Raw genomic sequence first — 18,008 nt, forward strand, 5'->3', positions numbered from 1 at the left:
TTTCTATTAATTTCCAAATTATTGCTATGTTGTAACTAGACCTGCACACAATGGGATTCCTCAAAAAGAGAGCTGCAGTTCAAAAATGGTTTAGTGGTGAAACTCTAGTATAAGACCCCATTGCTTGCCAGAAAAGCATCATATCATCTTGTTATGTACAGACTAGAATCGATGTCAATGAAACCATGTAAACCTTCAACACAAATAGCTACAAGAATATTCCTCCCCCCTCCTCATTACTCTTTTGTCCTCTTCCACAAACATTCCCATCCTCAATAATGGGACAACAAAAGACAAGGCTGAAGCATTCATAGCAACCTTCAGCCATAAATGCCAAGTGGATGATCCGTCTCAGGCTCCTCCCGATGTCTCTAGAAATACAGATGCAAGTATTCAGACAATTCAATTCATTCTTTGCGATGGCAACAAACATTGGCAGAGGACACGACAAAAGCTATGGGGTCTTACAAAAGTATGTAGATCTATTGCCAGACTAATGTCCTAGAATATTCTGTACCCCAAACCCAATTGTTTTAGTACAGCTACAACACTGATATCTAGCAGACAATGTGGAAAAGTGCACAGGTATTCCTGTATACAAAAAGCAGGACAAATCCAACCCAGCTAATTGCTGCCCCATCAGTCTACTCTTGATCATCAATAAAAGTGGTAAGTGTTATCAAAAATGCTATCAAGCAGCACCTGCTCAGCAATAATCTGCTAAGTGATGCCCAATTTGGGTTGCACCAAGGCCACTCAGCTCCTGACCTCATTACAGCCTTAGTTGAAACAAGGAGCTGAATTCCAGAGGCGAGGCATGAGTTTTGAGACTGACTGCCCTTGATAACAAGGTCGCATTTGATCAAGCGTAGTATCAAAGAGCCTAAGCAAGACTGGAGACAAACTCTCCACTGTTTGAAGGCATACCTGGCACTGTTTGAAGGAAGATGGCTGTGATTGTTGGAGGTCAATCACCTCAACTTTAGGACTTCTCTGCAGGAGTTCCTCAGGGTACTGTCCCAGGCCCAACCATTTTCAGCTGCTTCATCAGTGACCTTCCCTCCATTATAAAGGTCAGAAGTAGGAATGTTTGCCAACGGTTGCACAACATTCAAAGCCATTCATGACTCTTCAGATACTGAAGCAGTCCATGTCCAAATGTATCAAGATCTAGATAATATCCAGGCTTGGGCTAACAGGTAGTAAATAACATTTGCACTACACAATGCCAGGCAATGAACATCTGGGAAGTTACATTGACCATAAATTGAACTAGACTAGCAACATAAATACAGTGACTTTAAGAGCAAGTTGGAAGTTAAGAATTTTGCAGTGATTAATTCCCTTCCTGACAACTCAAAGCCTGTCTACCATTTACAAAACACATGTTTGGAGTGTGATGGAATACTCATTTGCCTAGATAAGTATACCTCCAATAACAGTCAAGAAGCTTGACACCAAATCCATAAACAATCAAACCTTTCTCCATGGACACTCAGTAGCAACAGTACATACAAGCAGGACTGCAGAAATTTATCAAAGCTCCTCAGACAGCACCTTCCAAATTAAGGATCAGTACCATCCAGGAAGACAAAGACAGCAGATACATGGGAATACCACTATGTGCAAGTTCCCCTCCAAGCCAATCTAACTTGGAAATAGATCACCATTCCTTTGGTGTCGCTAGGTCAAAATCCAGGAATTCCCTCCCTGAAGGTATTGTGGGCCTATCTGCAGTGATTCAAGAAGGCAGCTCACCACCTTTGAGGGCCTCAGAAATGGCTAACAAATGCTAGCACATCCAGTGGAACCCATTTCCCATGGAAGAACAAATAAAACTTCAAAAGAAGGATTAACATTCAGATTGCCACATTTTGCACCAATCTAAATCAGAATGCAAACAGAATAGGGACCTAGGCAAAAGGACAGAAAGTAAAACTCACACGCATGTAGAAAAACTGCAATGATTGCACAATTCAGTTAAAGGAAATAGATTCAGTCAAGCAATAAAAAATCTAAACATCACCCAATGAAGTATGATTGATTTGTTTGAACAAGCAGAATTCAATTCTAGAACCAGATGATCCCCCTCCCGATTGCAATCCTAATGCTAATATCATTGGAAAGTTACATAGTTCTTCATTAGGGTTCCAACCCAAGTCAGATGCAAAATTAAGAGTTTTTATTGGGTAACCTCCTACTGCTCACTGCTCTGCCCAGTCAAACAACCATTCTTCCTTCATTTCCAATATTATTCCCAATTATTTACAACTTGTTCAAATTAACAGAAACATTTCAATTGATTTCAATGCTGCTGTAATCTTCCTTGTGCACTGCTCACAGCATTGCCCAGGAAATTAATTTCAAAAATGAAGTGGTGGCATTTTGGTAACACCATTGGATTATTAATCCAGAGGCCCAGGTGAATACTTTGGGGACAAGGGTTCAAATTTCACCATGGCACTAGTGAAACTTGCACTCCGTTAATAAATCTTGAATCATAAAGCGAGTCTCAGTGATGATAGCTACCATCACTATCATCAAATCTTGCAAAAAGCCAACTGGTTCCCTCATGTCCTTTAAGGAAGAAAATCTGTCATCCTCACCTAACCTGGCTTGCCAGTGACTACAGACACACTGCAATGTGGTTGACTCTCAACTGCCTTCTGACATGAGCCTAGCAAGCCACTCTGTTCAAGGTTGACTAGGGATGGAAAACAAATGGTCAGCCCTGCAAGTGATGCCCATATTCAAGGAAAGAATAGTAAAGCAAAAATTCATGGAAACCTGCAAGACTATCTTGTAGCATCAGTAACATCACCCTTTGTTTTGTACTTATTTGCATTGCCCTGTGTGTTGGGCCATCTTCATTTATACAAAATGCACAAAACTAGCCATCTAGGTTTGAGTTTTTTTAATAAAAATGAATGTATTAAATTAATACTTAAAAAAAGGACAGAACTTCATCAGCAGTTTACTGGACCATTGGTTTTTCATCTCAAAAAGTTTCTGCTTCAGTCTTCACTCCCTGTGGTAAAATGGTTCAAGGCAACGATGCTCAAAGAGAAGAACTTGGCTGCAAAATCCTGCTTAACTCCCAGACCTTGTCACTGCGGCTGCAGTGTGTGTCATCTACAAGATGCATTCCAACAACACCCCAATATTCCTTGCACAGCACTTCCTATATCGCAACATTCACCTCTGGGGGAAAAAAACACTGCAGGTGCATGGAAACTCTGCCACATTTGAATTTTCCTCCTAATCATTCACCATCCCGACTTGGTGTTGCTAGATGTAGTAACTCACTGGGTTCAAGCTTAGAACTCATTTCCTAGCTCAAGGCTGGAAGCACTTTTACCACTCAGACCACTGAGGTCGAAGAAGGCAGCTCACACGCACCTACTCAAAGCCAGTTAGAGAAAGGCATTAATGACAGCCTCACCAGCAATGACCATTTCCCATGGGTAGGGGGCAGCATTCATCACAGCCACTGTAACTACAAAGCACCTCTAGATAACAGGCAGAAATGACAGCTTTTTTTTAATGTAACAGTCCCTCTGTGTAATGTTAAATAAAAGCAAACTGAATAAAGTTGAAAAATCCCACACGAGGCAAATTTTGTCATCTTTAAATTTCAAACTAGACAGGAGGTATTAAGTACACAGTAGTACCATTAAGACAGCAGTTAATTTAATTAAATTCTGCCTTAGTGAATGAAGCAGACTTCAGGACATCTTTCATTGCAAGACATGAAATTACAGCCTGTCAGCTGCCAGTGGCAGGGTACAGGAATGAACTGCAGAGTAAATAACATTAATGTCCCTGTATTAAGCAACCAGCTGAACTACGATTTCTCCCTGTTGCTCTAATACGGGCAGAAATCCCATTGCAACGTTTAAGGACCTTTAAATTGGACAAGTGAAAGATCAACAGAGGTTGGGTCTCAACGTGCAATGATTTATGCAGAATTAAAGGCAGAGAAATAAGCCATTTGGCCCAGATAGCTGGCCAGAGCAGACACTACCACGGTGCCACAGTATCTCCCAAGATGCACTCAGCACATGACCGCAAAAATGAGCTTCACTCTTTACTAGTCCTTTTTAAAAATAAAATATTTGTTCATGGGTGTCACTGGTTAAGTCAGCATATATGATTCACAGCTAATCACTCTTGACGTCATGTTGAGCTTGAATCACTGAAGTGTATATTCATGTTTGTGTGTGTGGGAGAGAGAGAGAGAGAGAGAGAGAGAGTGTGTGTGTGTGTGTGTGTGTGTGTGAGACAGCATGTGAATGAGTGTGTGCATGTGAGAGAGAGAGAGAGTGAGTGTGCGTGTGTGAATGTGTGCGCAAGTGAGGGTATTACATCGTACTCTTAACCTGAGCTTTGTAGATGGTGCAGAGATTGAGGGAAAGCAGGTGGTGAGTTAGTCATTGCAGAATTTCCTGTCTCTGACCAGCTCTGGAAGCTAGAGTATTTTTATGGCTGGTCCAATTCTGTTTCTGGTCTATACCAGTGTTTAAGCTCTGCACAATTTCCCTCCCTTCATTTACCCATCATTCTATATCCTTCTCCCTCATGTACTTTTGAAGCTTTATCTTGAACACTTCTATGGTAACTGCCTCAATTCCTCCATGTCATGGCAGCTTACTATTTGCAAATTATAATTTCATCTGTATTGGGCAAGAATAAACTTGCCTCCCAGGGGGTTTTCAGTAACTTGGTTCACCTAATGATGAAATTCTGCTTCTGCAAGACAACAGATTAATTGGGGAAATCCTGCAATACATCTCTTTATTCTTGCTTTTAGGCATCTTAAATTTCATTTGCTTTATCACTGGTAGCTGTAATATCAGCTGCCTCAGCCCTCAGTTATGCAATTCCCACGTTCAACCTCAACACCTTTGTACCTCTCCAGTCATTCAAAATGTTGCTTTAAACAAAACACTGACTGAGCTTTCAGTTACTTGTCTTAACATGTTTTTATTCAGGGAGTACAGAACCCTTGGGCATTGCTAAAAACGACATTTTGTTGCAGCTTTTCATCTTGCATTCATAAGGACACTTTGCAAGACAAAAAGATTCAACGGACTATCTCGTTATTCAATAATATCGCTTTAGAGGGTCCAATGTCAAATTGTGATTCAGTCTGACAATGCTCCTGGGAAATGCTTTGGGCAATTTTCCTATGCTAAAGGTGCATAGATGCTAAACACAAATTATTTTTGTACAGTTTTAATACTCACTGGATGCAACGTCCTGTAGCAAGGTGATTATACTGTATTTGAGAGCTATTTGAGGCAGCATCATACCAGAATCGTATTCAACCATTTTCCCCCTGCTGGAGCCCTCCTGAGTGGCCCTGGGTTTGATATGCTTATTGGTGAACTCTGACTCAGTATTATCTCTGAACCAGAAGGTCACAGGTCCACATTAAACCACAGAAACTAGCTGGTAGTACTGAATAGTAGCACGAACCTGCCTCCATGTCAGAGGTGCTGTGCACCATCTCAGGTGGACACCCATGGTGTTGTACATTATGTTTATCAAATTATTTAGTGAATAAAGTGATAGCAACGTATTATTTTGTGGAGTAGAAATGGGCATATCAACTCAACAAAAACAGAACATGCTTGTTGGAACTTTCTGCAGGAATTCAAATATAATAGAAACAAACTGAAAAGCATCCTCAATATTTCAGTATGTGCCCCTAAGTATGTTTCACACCAAGCCATAGGATTCAATTTGAGTTAGAAAGCAAAATGGCATTATTCAACAATTATCTTTGAACCAGAAGGTCACAGGTCCAACCCATTACAGTACCAACTAGTTTCTGTAATTTAATGCTGGAATTCTGACACAATAACAGTGCTGGGGATATTCAGCAGGTCTGGCTACACCCATAGAGAGATAGAGTTAATGTTTTGATCCCCACAAAGCTTTTCTTCAGAACTGGAATACTATAATTTTGTAAAACTGTTGAGAAAGTGGCTCAGAATCTCCTTACAAAGTCATTACCATTTTCACAATTGGTAAGAAGCTCACAGCCATGTTTTGCTCATATCTTTTCATTTATACTATGCAGTAGGAGAGGTAATCATAGCTACCTTTTCAATGGCAACTAGGAACAGACACTAAACATTGGTCTTGCTACTGTTCACATTCTAAGAATGAATTGAAACAAAATTCACATCCTTACTATGAACAGACTGACTTTTGTTCAACCCAAATCTGAGTGTGTACCTCTAGTTACTGATGACTCCACTTTTCCCAATCCAAAATACAAAAGGCAGCAGAGGTATGAGAAATCCAAGAGAATGCAGCATTTTCCTGGTGAGTGACAATATCAAATTCATTCCCAGGTTCCAAGTTTATTCACTGAATTGGCCCTGCACCATGCAAATTAATTTACAAGCATTCTTTGAAAAATGCATGAGTCAGTTTATTGGCAAACACACAAACTGTTTTTTTGGTAATTAGCTGTTAATTAGTACCACAAAACAGCTGCTAGTACAATTTCACTGGGCAAACAGAGTCTGTAAACAATGCTTGTAAATCTTGCTAATTTATTAATGACAGTACAACTGTCATCATTTTTGGCTCAGGGGTACAGAAATACTACTGTTTATTGTATATATAGCTGGAAGTACATATACGTTGATTCAATTGCTGCATTAGTTTGACAACCGTGCACATTAGAGAAGCTAGCTTTCCCAGAAAACAAAGCAATCCTGTGGAATTGATAGAATGCCTATAACTGTAAAACTGCTCATAATCCAGAAATACAGCCAGGCTACTGAACCTTCCAAATTCCAGCATGAATGGATAGGCATGCAGGCATACATGTCTAATGGTTCTTTCAATTGTGAAGAGAAGTTACAAAGGTTTTGCACATTCAGAGTGAAACAAATGAGTCTTTATGGGCAGACTTAAGAGTCAGCTTGCACACAACCAGAACTAGCAAAAACCTAGAGAAAATGTATTGAAAATTGCTTTCATCTTTGACATTCTCATCTTAATGTAAACTTGCAAAATTCTCCAGTACCTGGTAGAGGCTGTAACACACATGACAGGTAACGTACGCATTGGAAAGGTGAGGTCTCTGTCGTCGAGACTGAAACCATACTGACTGAGAAGATAGCAGGTAACAAAGTACCAGATCAAAGGTTACAAATTAAGAGCTTATGGACTGAACATATTAGCATGGTGGTTAGCATGAAAGAGAGTAGACATAAATTAGTCGTTTTGGGGTTGGCAAGATATAATGGAGTGCCACTGGGATCAGTACTGGGCCCTCAAATATTTACAGCCCACATCAATGTGTGGATGTAGGGATAAAGGGATGGAAAGTATAGTTGCTAAACTTGCTGATGAGCCAAATATATGTAGGAGAGTAAATTGTCAACAGGAGGTAGTGTGTCTGAAAAGGGACATAGATAAGCTGAGTTAGTGGGCAAATAATTGGCAGATAGTGTACAGAGTGGGAAAATGCAAACTTGCCCACTTTGGCAGGAAGAATAGAAAAAGAAGTGCACTATTTAAATGGAGAGAGATGGTTGTGCAGAGGGTCGGGTGTCCTGGTACATGAATCATAAAAGTCTAGTATGTGGATTCAACAAGCAATTAGGAAGGCAAATGAAATGCTATTCATTGCAAAGGGATCAGAATAAGAAGTATTCAGAAACTTTACTACAGCCATACAATGCCCCGGCGTGATCACAACTTGAATACCATACATAATTTGTGCCTCCCTATTCGAAAAGGATATAAATTCATTTGAAGCAGTTCAGAAAAATGAGAGATTATCTTATTAAGTGAATGAGGCCCTGAGAAGACTTGACACGGTGAATTGTGAGAGGATGTTTCTCCTTGTGGGAAAGACTAGAGTTAGGGCACACAGCTTAAGAATAAGCAATCTCCCTTTTAAGATGGAGAGGACGGGAAATATTTTCTTTCAGAAGGTCATTGGTCTGTGAAATTCTCTTCTCCAGAGAGGAGTGGAGGTAGGGCCATTGAAAACTTTTAATGCAGAGTTACATAGATTTTTGATTAACAAAAGAGTTAAAAGGTATCGGGGTAGGGGGAAATTAGAGTTGTGACAACAATCAGATTGCCATCAATTGTTCGAGCAGATCTGCAGGGTTAAATGGCCATTTGCTCATAACTGGTATATTCATTTGTAAGTAATGGTATCAGCCATGGCTCAATGGGTAGCACTCCATTCTCCAAGTCAGAAATCAAGACAGACATACCCAGCCCAGTTGAAGGTGCCATCTTTTTAATGGAATGTTAAACTGCATCTGCTTTCACACATGGGCATTAAAGATCCCTGGACACCAATCAAAGAAGATCAGGAGAGTTCTCTTTGAAATCCTAAACAATGTTTAACCTCCCAAACAATGTTACCAAATGAAAAAAACTATTTGATCATCATTGCGTTGTTATTTGTGGGAGCTTACTGTGTGCAAATTGGTCACTGTATTTCCTAATGATTACAATCATTACTGTTCAAAAAATGCTTCACTGGTTGCAAAGGGCTTTAGGATGTTCTGAGGTCATGAAGTACATGTACTTTTTTCTTTAGCCATAGCAGCACGCATGTTAAGGAGGTTCAGTTCGGAAAACTCAATTGGTGTCCATCCTCTCTGCTGCTATATCTGAGTCTCCACTGGCAATACATGAACGTGCTGATACAAGGTAAAATCAAGCCAGTATTTCCTTCAGTCTTGGCCAACAACACAGTTATAGCAAGAACAGGGAATAAATCTGAACAAAATGTTGAAGAGAGAACTCAAGAATACATGGCTGCTTTTTATGTGGTATCTAAACTGTTCTATTATCAAGATGAAACTTGTTGAGGTCCCTGGAGTACTGATGTTTCAGATAAAGATGGTGGATGGTGTCCTGTGGTGTTCAATAGGATGGCATGTTTTATATTGCTTTAAATACTGAAAGATGGAACGACACAAACACAAATTAATTGTTTTCCACTTGCAGCTCCTTACGAAAATAGTTTTCTGCATTCAAAAACCTGTTTCAGGCTTAATAGAGAGTCATTATATTATAATAATTATTCAGCTTTATTGTTATGCTCATTAAGGAAGGGGAGTGAGATGATAATGCCATATATACCGCTAATACTCTGGTCAGATGTGAATGGAAAGCAGAGCTATCAGTGTTCCTATCTCATCAAGAGTTCTCAGGCTCGACACAGTCCATGCTGCTTGTGGAATCCTGATTTAGTGACTGTAATTTAAACGAGACAATAATACCAAGTTGGAAACTATCTTAACCAGAGCCTTGAAACCTTGTTCTCCTTAAAGTAGGCTGCTGGTTCCATTCTCCACACATGACATACTTGGTGAATAATATAAATTCTGGCTCAAACTCATGAACTCAGCATATTTAACATGATTGGAGAGGACAATGCTCCATCCTGATCAGTTAGTCAGAGGTTCGGAAAAAGGGCCTGAATGTGAACTGCCTTTATCTTCACAGAGCTGCTTTGTTTTTCTCTCGGAGTTAAAAGCAGGCAGAAATCTGATTGGATCAATATTTTTCATATGGCAGACACACTCAGTTTGTTATTTTTATCCCCTTCATTTGTTAATTATCTCCTGCCCCACCATTGTTTTGAATTACATCTCCATCGGAAGTGCTACCTTCATGAGGGATAGAATTGGAAGGAGAATGGGGAGGGAGAAAGTGCAAAAGGGGTGGAGGGAGGGAGTGTAGGAACGAGAAAGTACAAGAGGGAGAAAATGTTGAAAGGAAATGAGAAAAGGAAAGAGTAAAGGAAGAAGTAGTTAAAAAAGGACAGAAAAAGAAGGGAGGGAAAACAAATCACTCACTAGTTATAAGTGGCTGCACTGAACAGAGTACAGTTCAGACATTCTATCCCCTACGTTCCATCTAAGTGCTATGAAATTTGAAGCATACACACATCGCACATTTCTGGTGTAAGGACACAGTTTATCTAATTACTTGGAAAGAATTATTTGGACTGCTGTGGGAATAGCGACTACACCACGTATACAATAGCAGGGGGGAAAAAAACAAGCAAGTAAGCCTGAGGGAACTTTCAAATCAATTAACGGTCCAGTCAAGGTCCAATTTTATCACGAGCTGCTTGCAGGAGACTGTATCTTTTACATCTGAGTAATGTGCAGCCTTTTAACTATTCTACGAGCAGCTTTTTTTTAAAAAAAAGGCTTTACTATTGAGTCCCGTGGTCATAAAAGCTTAAGGAGGAGTTTACAGGGGTCACACTCCATCTCTAAGTCTGACAAATACCTCAACAATCACTAATAACATAGTTACAAGGTTTCTCTTAAAGGAAAGCTTTATTCAAACCAAAGAAAATCCTATTAAAGACACTATTATCACAACCTCAGTAAAACACACACAATAAGCAATTTAAAAGGCTTGAATTTTTAACACTGACTCCTTACTGCCCTCAGCAACTTACAGACTCCTGAAAGCACTGCCATTGAAATAGATTCATGTTCAAATATAGATTCTTGCTCCTGCTGCTTTGCCTTCACATCAGTGTCCTAATATTCCCTGTGAAGATACATTAACAATGTAGAGAGACTAATGGGAATTTTAATCGGGGTCCATTTCTTCATACATTTACTTTTTCATTATCAACCGTATAATTTAATTTGATTCACTGCGAGTTTTAACAGGGGGAGCCGGTGCTGCTTGTAAAACAGGATGGATTCAAAGGCAGCACCAAATTATTTGATTCTCAGAGACCACTTCTAATAAGTGAATAACATGCTTTCTATGCTTTTTATTCTTGATAACATCTTTCACTTGTCTACTTTCTAGCACATTTTTAAACTATAATGGTGTGTGTACCCCTTGCAATACAAAAAGCATGAACATGCAGCTGAATGTGGATTGTTGCAATCCAGACCAGGAGTGAATCAGGTTCAATTTCACATTGAATTTCAAGCTGAAGTTTGGCTCAGCACCTTCATATGAAAAGGGAGTGGGGGAGGGACGGCAAAGACAAACAAACATTTATGCTCACTCTTCACTTGCTTTTGTATACCGACATTGGGGTTCGCTCTAAAACTCAGAGCAGACAAGCAGCCCCATGATTTAGTGCAGATACACAGGCTATAAACAGCCATTTGACTGTTCTGAAAGGCAGAGCTGAAAATGTGTTGTTGGAAAAGCACAGCAGATCAGGCAGCATCCAAGGAACAGGAGATTCGACGTTTCGGGCATAAGCCCTTCTTCAGGAATGGGCTGAAGAAGGGCTTATGCCCGAAACATCGAATCTCCTGTTCCTTGGATGCTGCCTGACCTGCTGCGCTTTTCCAGCAACACATTTTCAGCTCTGATCTCCAGCATCTGCAGACCTCACTTTCTCCTGTACTGAAAGGCAATCAGGTTCCTGTGACATTGGGTTCCAGAAAGAATCAGACCTCCTTCAGAAGAAGAGGGGGGAAAGGGGAGACCAGGAAGTGACAAAGGCCCTATTACAACCCTACATCCCATTTGTTTTATTGTTACACAAAGCTGCTGCACTCCACGCTATTGACGTCTTGGCCAGCAGACATTTCAATAATCACGTACCACTTACTTCATTCATGTGAAAACTATTCTGGCAGCTCCACGTGTACCAGACTGGGAACCTTTTGCCAAAATAAGACTTTCAACTTCTGCAAATATCAACATCAAATTCATTCCTCCTTGAGTGTAAGATTCTGGCAATATGACTCACAGACACATAAAAAAAATGCAAAATTTGTAGTTATCAATGTCTAAGATATGCTTGCCTCTCTTAATGCAATAGCATGACTTGGTAGCATAGGACAAGGAACATTTATAAAATGGAGACATTTCCATTTTGAGTATTAAATTTGTATTTTTGCATGTAACCACTACGTTTAAAGATTGGTGTGGATTCATCTCCCGAGTTGAAAAATGTGGTGCTGGAAAAACACAGCAGGCCAGGCAGCATCCGAGGAGCAGGAGAATTGATGTTTTGGGCATAAGCCCTTCTTCAGGACTCCCACATACTATCGTGACTCCAAGTCTACTGATGATAGACTTGGCATCCATTGTTGTTGTTCTTCAGTTCTCTGAACTAAAGGCATCAGATCAACAGTCCCATGATCTCCTTCACAGGGAGGGTGAAGAGGTTCTGATATGGGGATTGAACTCTGCCATAGTGGCACCAATCCAATCCACAGTGACCTTCCAGTCAAGTGACTTCTTAAGGAGTCTGAGTTGTTGTGGTAACATACACTTTTACATGCACATTGTAATGTAGTGCTGTGAACAGTTATGGTGAAGGCTCTAAATTTCTTTCTATCCCATGGCTAACCAACAATCTCTCCCACTCTTACCACCCACCAATGACGTATGTTGGATGGATTTACAAGTCAATACTCAACCTGTCAGGGCACAATAGGAATACACCTTTTTTGGCCATCAATTCCTCATATGGAACTTGAACCAGGGGCTTCTGGCCTAGAAAAAAGGATGTTACCTGCAGCTTGAAACAACCTCCCATCAATCATGCTTTAAAAAGAAATGCTCCGTTCACACTTAAATAAATGTTTTGTGAGTGCTGAAAGCAGGAAAAACAACTGAGGAAAATGTTGAGTTCAGCAGTGTGAATGAATTTGATTAATCAAAGTTGGCATTAAAGTGTCCTGGCTACAATAAGTGATTAAATCTGACAGTGAGACAAAGAGACCTGGACTAACAACAATTCAAAGAGTCAGTAACACAGCACACTGACCACTGAGCCCTACAATGCATGGGGTCTGGATTCACGAAAACAGAAATACAGTAGTTACAGACAGTCTAGTCATTTCAGTGCAAGGGGAGTCAGATTCATATTGGTACAAATGCAGCAGGTAACACAAGACACTTAAAATCAAGACAGTTCAGAAATCTAAGTCAATTGATCTGATTTACTCAAGTACTTCATCAGAGTTTGCGTTCTAATCCCTACAGGTCAATAATTTTTCTCAGATCAATAATCTTCACTCCATGTTCAAACAAAATATCAAAAGGAATATTCGCATAAAAATCAATTAGAGGAAACCTATATTTTTTAAGAAAAAAGGGAAGATAGCTGATGACAAGAGTTTATTTATATCCACTTCAAATCCAGCTTGGTTCCCTTGTGTCAAATTAAATGATGTTTGTGCCGAGAACTGAATCAGAAACAAATGGCCATGAAGAAGACTTGTACATGCATTATCATTGCCTGGTTATGTCTGCAATTAGAAGCTTCTGGTCACATGGAATTTCCTGGAACTTGGAGGAAGATTTACAAGGACACTTATGTGTGTAAGTAAATGTCTGAATAAAAGGATAGGTGATATCAAACATTGCTACTGACAGCTGGATGGAAGCAGAAGAATCACTTCTTTGATATCCGAAAGAGATGATGCATGGTCGCCTGGGGTATATCACAGCCCTGCTTGCCAAGGCAGCAAGGCACTACAATGAGACATTAATGGCGACCTCCCTCACCTTTGTGGAGTCATCTCAACAGGTTATGGGAACACCATTAACCCTCTTTTGGTGTCATTTTGACAGAGACAGGGGTCAGACTCTGGTTTTGTGTGAAAGCAGCAGACAAAACAGGAAGGGTAAAAGCATTGTATATATAAATCAAACAATTACAAGAAAAATTAATTCAGTGGTAGGCTTTTTAAGATTGAGATTTTCTGCCAAGGCAGAAGAATTTCTTTTACATGTATGAATCACTAAAGAGCCTTGAATCTGTTCAGACTGGGGTAGGCACTTAACATCAGATATTGGGTCTTCAGTAGAACTCAACTGCTGCTTAAAAAGGCCATATATTGCTTGTTATTAACACAGGCTGATGGGAGACAAACTACAGTCTGTTTCCTCATCAGATTATGTGAAAAAAACTATTTTCCAACTAAAACTTTTGTCCTGAAGGCTATTTTCTCACAGACAACTTTTGTATTGTATTATGCAATATGTGGGACATAATTGGATTAGAGGATAACAATGTGTGCAAGGGATAATAGAAAAGTCTTTGCATACTGTAAAACACAAGCATAATTGACACTCTTCTCTGCCATTGTCTTCTAGTCTGCCCATGTAACATACCTTTGTTCTTCTCTCTTGCCTGCTGCTATCACTGCTGGTCTTCTATTCTTCACCAGCACCATTTATTTGAATTCTGTTCTTCAACAGCAGTACATCCACAGCAATCTAGTCTTCACTATTCGATCCCCAACTGCCCTCCATTCTTCACCAGTAGTTTCTACTGATAATCTTCCATTCTTTACGAATGCAATTCATTGGTGACCCTCCATTCTTCATCAGCGCTATTCACTAACAGTCCTCTTTTCTTTACTTGTGCTACTCTATTCCAGCATCAGTTGTCATTCTCCATCAGCCCAATACCTTGTTGTTATTCTTCTTCACCTTCACATAGCTGTATGGTAACTTTTACTTGATAAACTTCCACTGGCTCTACATTTACACTAACCAATTTTCTTTCAGGCACCTGGTTTTAACAGTGCAACTCACCAGCAGGCTTCAGTTCTCTATCTACACACACTACAACCACCCTTCCATTGTTTCGTGCAACTTATTGTCAGCTTACTATTCCCTTCTATGTAATTCACTGGTGATTTCTCACTCTTCTCCAAATTTCACATCTAATCCACTACCCTCCTCTCTGCTGGCCTCCTTTTGGCTTCTAAGCATTGTTGTCCTAAGTTAGCCCTTCTTCTTAGTTTAAGACATTGCTGGCCATCTACTACAATTCTTTGTTTAGTATCAACTGTTCTTTGAACATCATTCCCTGCTACCTACTTCCATTAACCTCTTATTTACTCCAATTCTCAAGATGACTCATCTTATTCCACAAGATCTCCATGAACTTCCTCACTGTAGGGTTTTGACAGGACCTGAGATATAGACTTAGTTCTCCATTTCCTTCAGTAGCATAAAAGGCTAATCAAAGAGATGCACCTAGCACCACGACCTAGTGTGACCAAAGCATGCATAGGGAAACAGGTTATAAATAGTTCAGTACCGAGGACATCAATAGAACTTTACTCACCATCTCAGCATTTGATGTGAAAAGCAGGCACAGTTTTGCCTTTGAGGGCTTTGAGATCATATGAGGATGTTGTAAAACCCAAACACACAGCCGGCTAGTGCATAACATGCATACATGTGTGTAACACACTGGTGTGCATACACATACAAACACACACAGCTGCGATCGCATAAACAGACTTCCCATCTGCCATCAGCCATTTCCATGTCACCTTCTTTGAGCTCATTTGTACTTCATTAACTGCCATTGACTTAACAAGATTTATGCAAATGAGACCACAGGACCTTGCCAACTCCCACTGCAATCAAGTGATTATGTATGTACGATTCTCCTGCTATGAAAAATTAATAAATGACAAGCCCAGTCAAGACAAAGCAGAGCCTCTTGTGATTTTTTTCTCCCTCTGCTTAGCTTTTAAAGAATTTGCATGCTTCTTTAGAAAACATTGAGTTTGCTTTACATTGGAATTAATCAAAATCTTTCGCTAATTTACCTGAAAGCAGCTCTTTTAGTCATCGAGAATAAATAAATACTTGTAATAAATCAATTTAGCTTACGTAACTGCAGAAATTAACAACTGGAATTATTAGATAAATAACTGCAATAAGGCAGCTTGGCATGTTTCACATCTCAGCTTCTTGAATTCACACAGAAGAAATGATGCACCACTCTAATTAGTTACCACAAAAATCAAAGCCGGCCGACGTGGAGGTATTGGCCCACTAATCTAATATTGATTGACACAGAGTTTTCTGATAATCAACTGCAAATGACATCCTCAAGAAACTGGGATAGTGATAATCCTTCCATTAATGTTTCTGAATGAAAGTCAACATGGAGACAAGGATCTGGAGCAATACTGGAGCACAAATATAAGACCATAGGAAGTCTGGATCATTTATAACAGGTACACCATAAGCCAGGAAGCACAGGCAACACTGATTTACTAATTTTACAATGGCTATTTTAGACAGTTCAGAGTTTGCTGTCATGGTTAGGAGAGCTCACCTGAATGCCTGAATCAGATGTGGTGCTAGAAAAGCACAGCCAGTCAGGCAGCATCAGAGGAGCAAGAGAGTTGATGTTGCGAACATGAGTTCTTAATCAGGAATGTTGAATTGTTTCTTGGTCCTCGGATGCTGCCTGACTGGCTGTGGTTTTCCAGCATCACACTTTTTGACTCTGATCTCAAACATCTACAGTCCTCACTTTCTCCAGCCTGAATTAGATTCCAACCTATAATGCACTCCCAGGCATTTACTGTTGGACATACAAACCACTCCAAACTCTTTGATTAAGTTCAAGAGAAGTTATTAACTCCTGCATACCTGTTATAAGTTGCTAGCTTGCACTTTATTTTTGGGTGTCTATCATTGTATTGATTAATGCATTGGTATACCACTCAAACACTCAATTAGATTTCAGCCTCTCACTCCTCATATCTTATTATTTTATATATACACCTATATATCTAAACATATACCAACCGAAATTTTGAACAGATTTCAGCCAGTAACTCTTTTTAGAGTTCCATTATTCCCTATTGAAATAGGGAGAGTGTCAGGATGCAGAAGGGTAGTATGGTTACTTTTGATGTAAATTTCCTAGCTGTCTTGTGTGCAGGATATTGAGTTAACTGCAAAAGTTGCGATACAGGAAAAAGTGTAAGTATTTCAGCTAGTGATTTGCCAATGCGAAAAAAAATCTAAAATTTAGATTTAAAAAGGAAAGAAACTTGTTCTGTGAATTCCATTGTGAAAAACAAAACTCTCAGTGTGCTCTGTGCTTCATTCAGAGAAGAAACTCAGTGAGACTCCACATGTCAAGCCAACATAAACCTAGAATGTCAATGTTACATTGCTTAAGACAACATTCAACTTCATTTTAAAAAGCAGGATTCAAAAAATAAAAAGAAAAAGATTCAGTTTGAACAAACAACACATGACTGTCAAAATACCTTTTTTGCCTGATTGCATGGGGAAGATTGACACAAACCCCACACTTGCAGCTGTAAAAAGAATTTCCCCATCCCCCATATTGAAGCAAGTAAGTTAATTTGCACATTAGTTGAGGAGTTACTGAAGCCTCTTCATTAGAGATTGCAAACAAGAGCAAATAGTCAGTGCACTGGCCATCGTTATCAGAACTAATTGCCTCAGCTTGGCAAGTGGAGATAGTCGTGTTCAGATGTCCTCTTGCATTGGCAAATTGGGGCCAAGTCAAACAATATACGAGATCACAAGAGTTCTGTTCAGTGATCGGATTCAGACACTCGCCTGTTTCAGTTCCAATCATGGCACTCCGACAAAGCTGGTCTTTGAAGCATTCCAAGCTGGAAGCACTCCATATGCAGATAGGGCTGCAGATTGCAGTTAATTAGACCCAGTTCTTAATACTTCCCACGGTGTCGCGAGCATCTTACTCTAATGATCTTACTTTAGCGCGTTTAGGGCCCGGCTAATTGATGTCAAGTGTGCAACTTCTATGTTAATGAAATGGAAAGAATCAAATAAACAGAGAGAGGGGAAAAAACAAGAGGCAGGTTACAGAGTTGAAACCACGTTGTTCCATGCCTCCAATTAAAAGGAGCAGTGGGGAGAAAAAGAAAACAGCACCTTACCTGCTTAATTGGGATTGCTCGGCCACTCCCAATACTGTCTGCTCTGGTGTCAAGATTTTTCTTCTCCTTGTCTAGCTCACTTCCTTTTCGAGACTAGAAAAAGAAAATGACCAATGTAAAATAGCAAAGATTAAAAGTTACAAGATACCAAGAAACATTGTGCATGAAACAACTTGATTTAAATACAGTACTGCAAAATGTTAATGGCACTTTTAGTGCCTCATTACAATACTGAGTCACACAGTGAAAGACAGAAGATTTACATTATTTGTTTGATGAATATTCGCTTCTTTGTTTTTTTCAGAGGAT

General features: G+C 39.7%; 1 protein-coding gene across 4 annotated transcripts in view; it reads right to left on the bottom strand.

Annotated features, from left to right (window-relative positions):
* The window catches only part of agap1 (ArfGAP with GTPase domain, ankyrin repeat and PH domain 1), a 788,284-nt gene that overhangs the window by 242,825 nt on the left and 527,451 nt on the right, over nt 1-18,008 (bottom strand). For all 4 annotated transcript variants that reach the window (XM_060827602.1, XM_060827601.1, XM_060827600.1 and 1 more), the window contains exon 9: nt 17,700-17,792. In XM_060827602.1, the coding sequence (XP_060683585.1) occupies nt 17,700-17,792 (93 nt within the window). The remainder of the gene's footprint in view (nt 1-17,699; nt 17,793-18,008) is intronic.

This window comes from Hemiscyllium ocellatum, chromosome 7 (genome assembly GCF_020745735.1).
Source record: "Hemiscyllium ocellatum isolate sHemOce1 chromosome 7, sHemOce1.pat.X.cur, whole genome shotgun sequence".
In the NCBI taxonomy this organism is placed as follows: Eukaryota; Metazoa; Chordata; class Chondrichthyes; order Orectolobiformes; family Hemiscylliidae; genus Hemiscyllium; species Hemiscyllium ocellatum.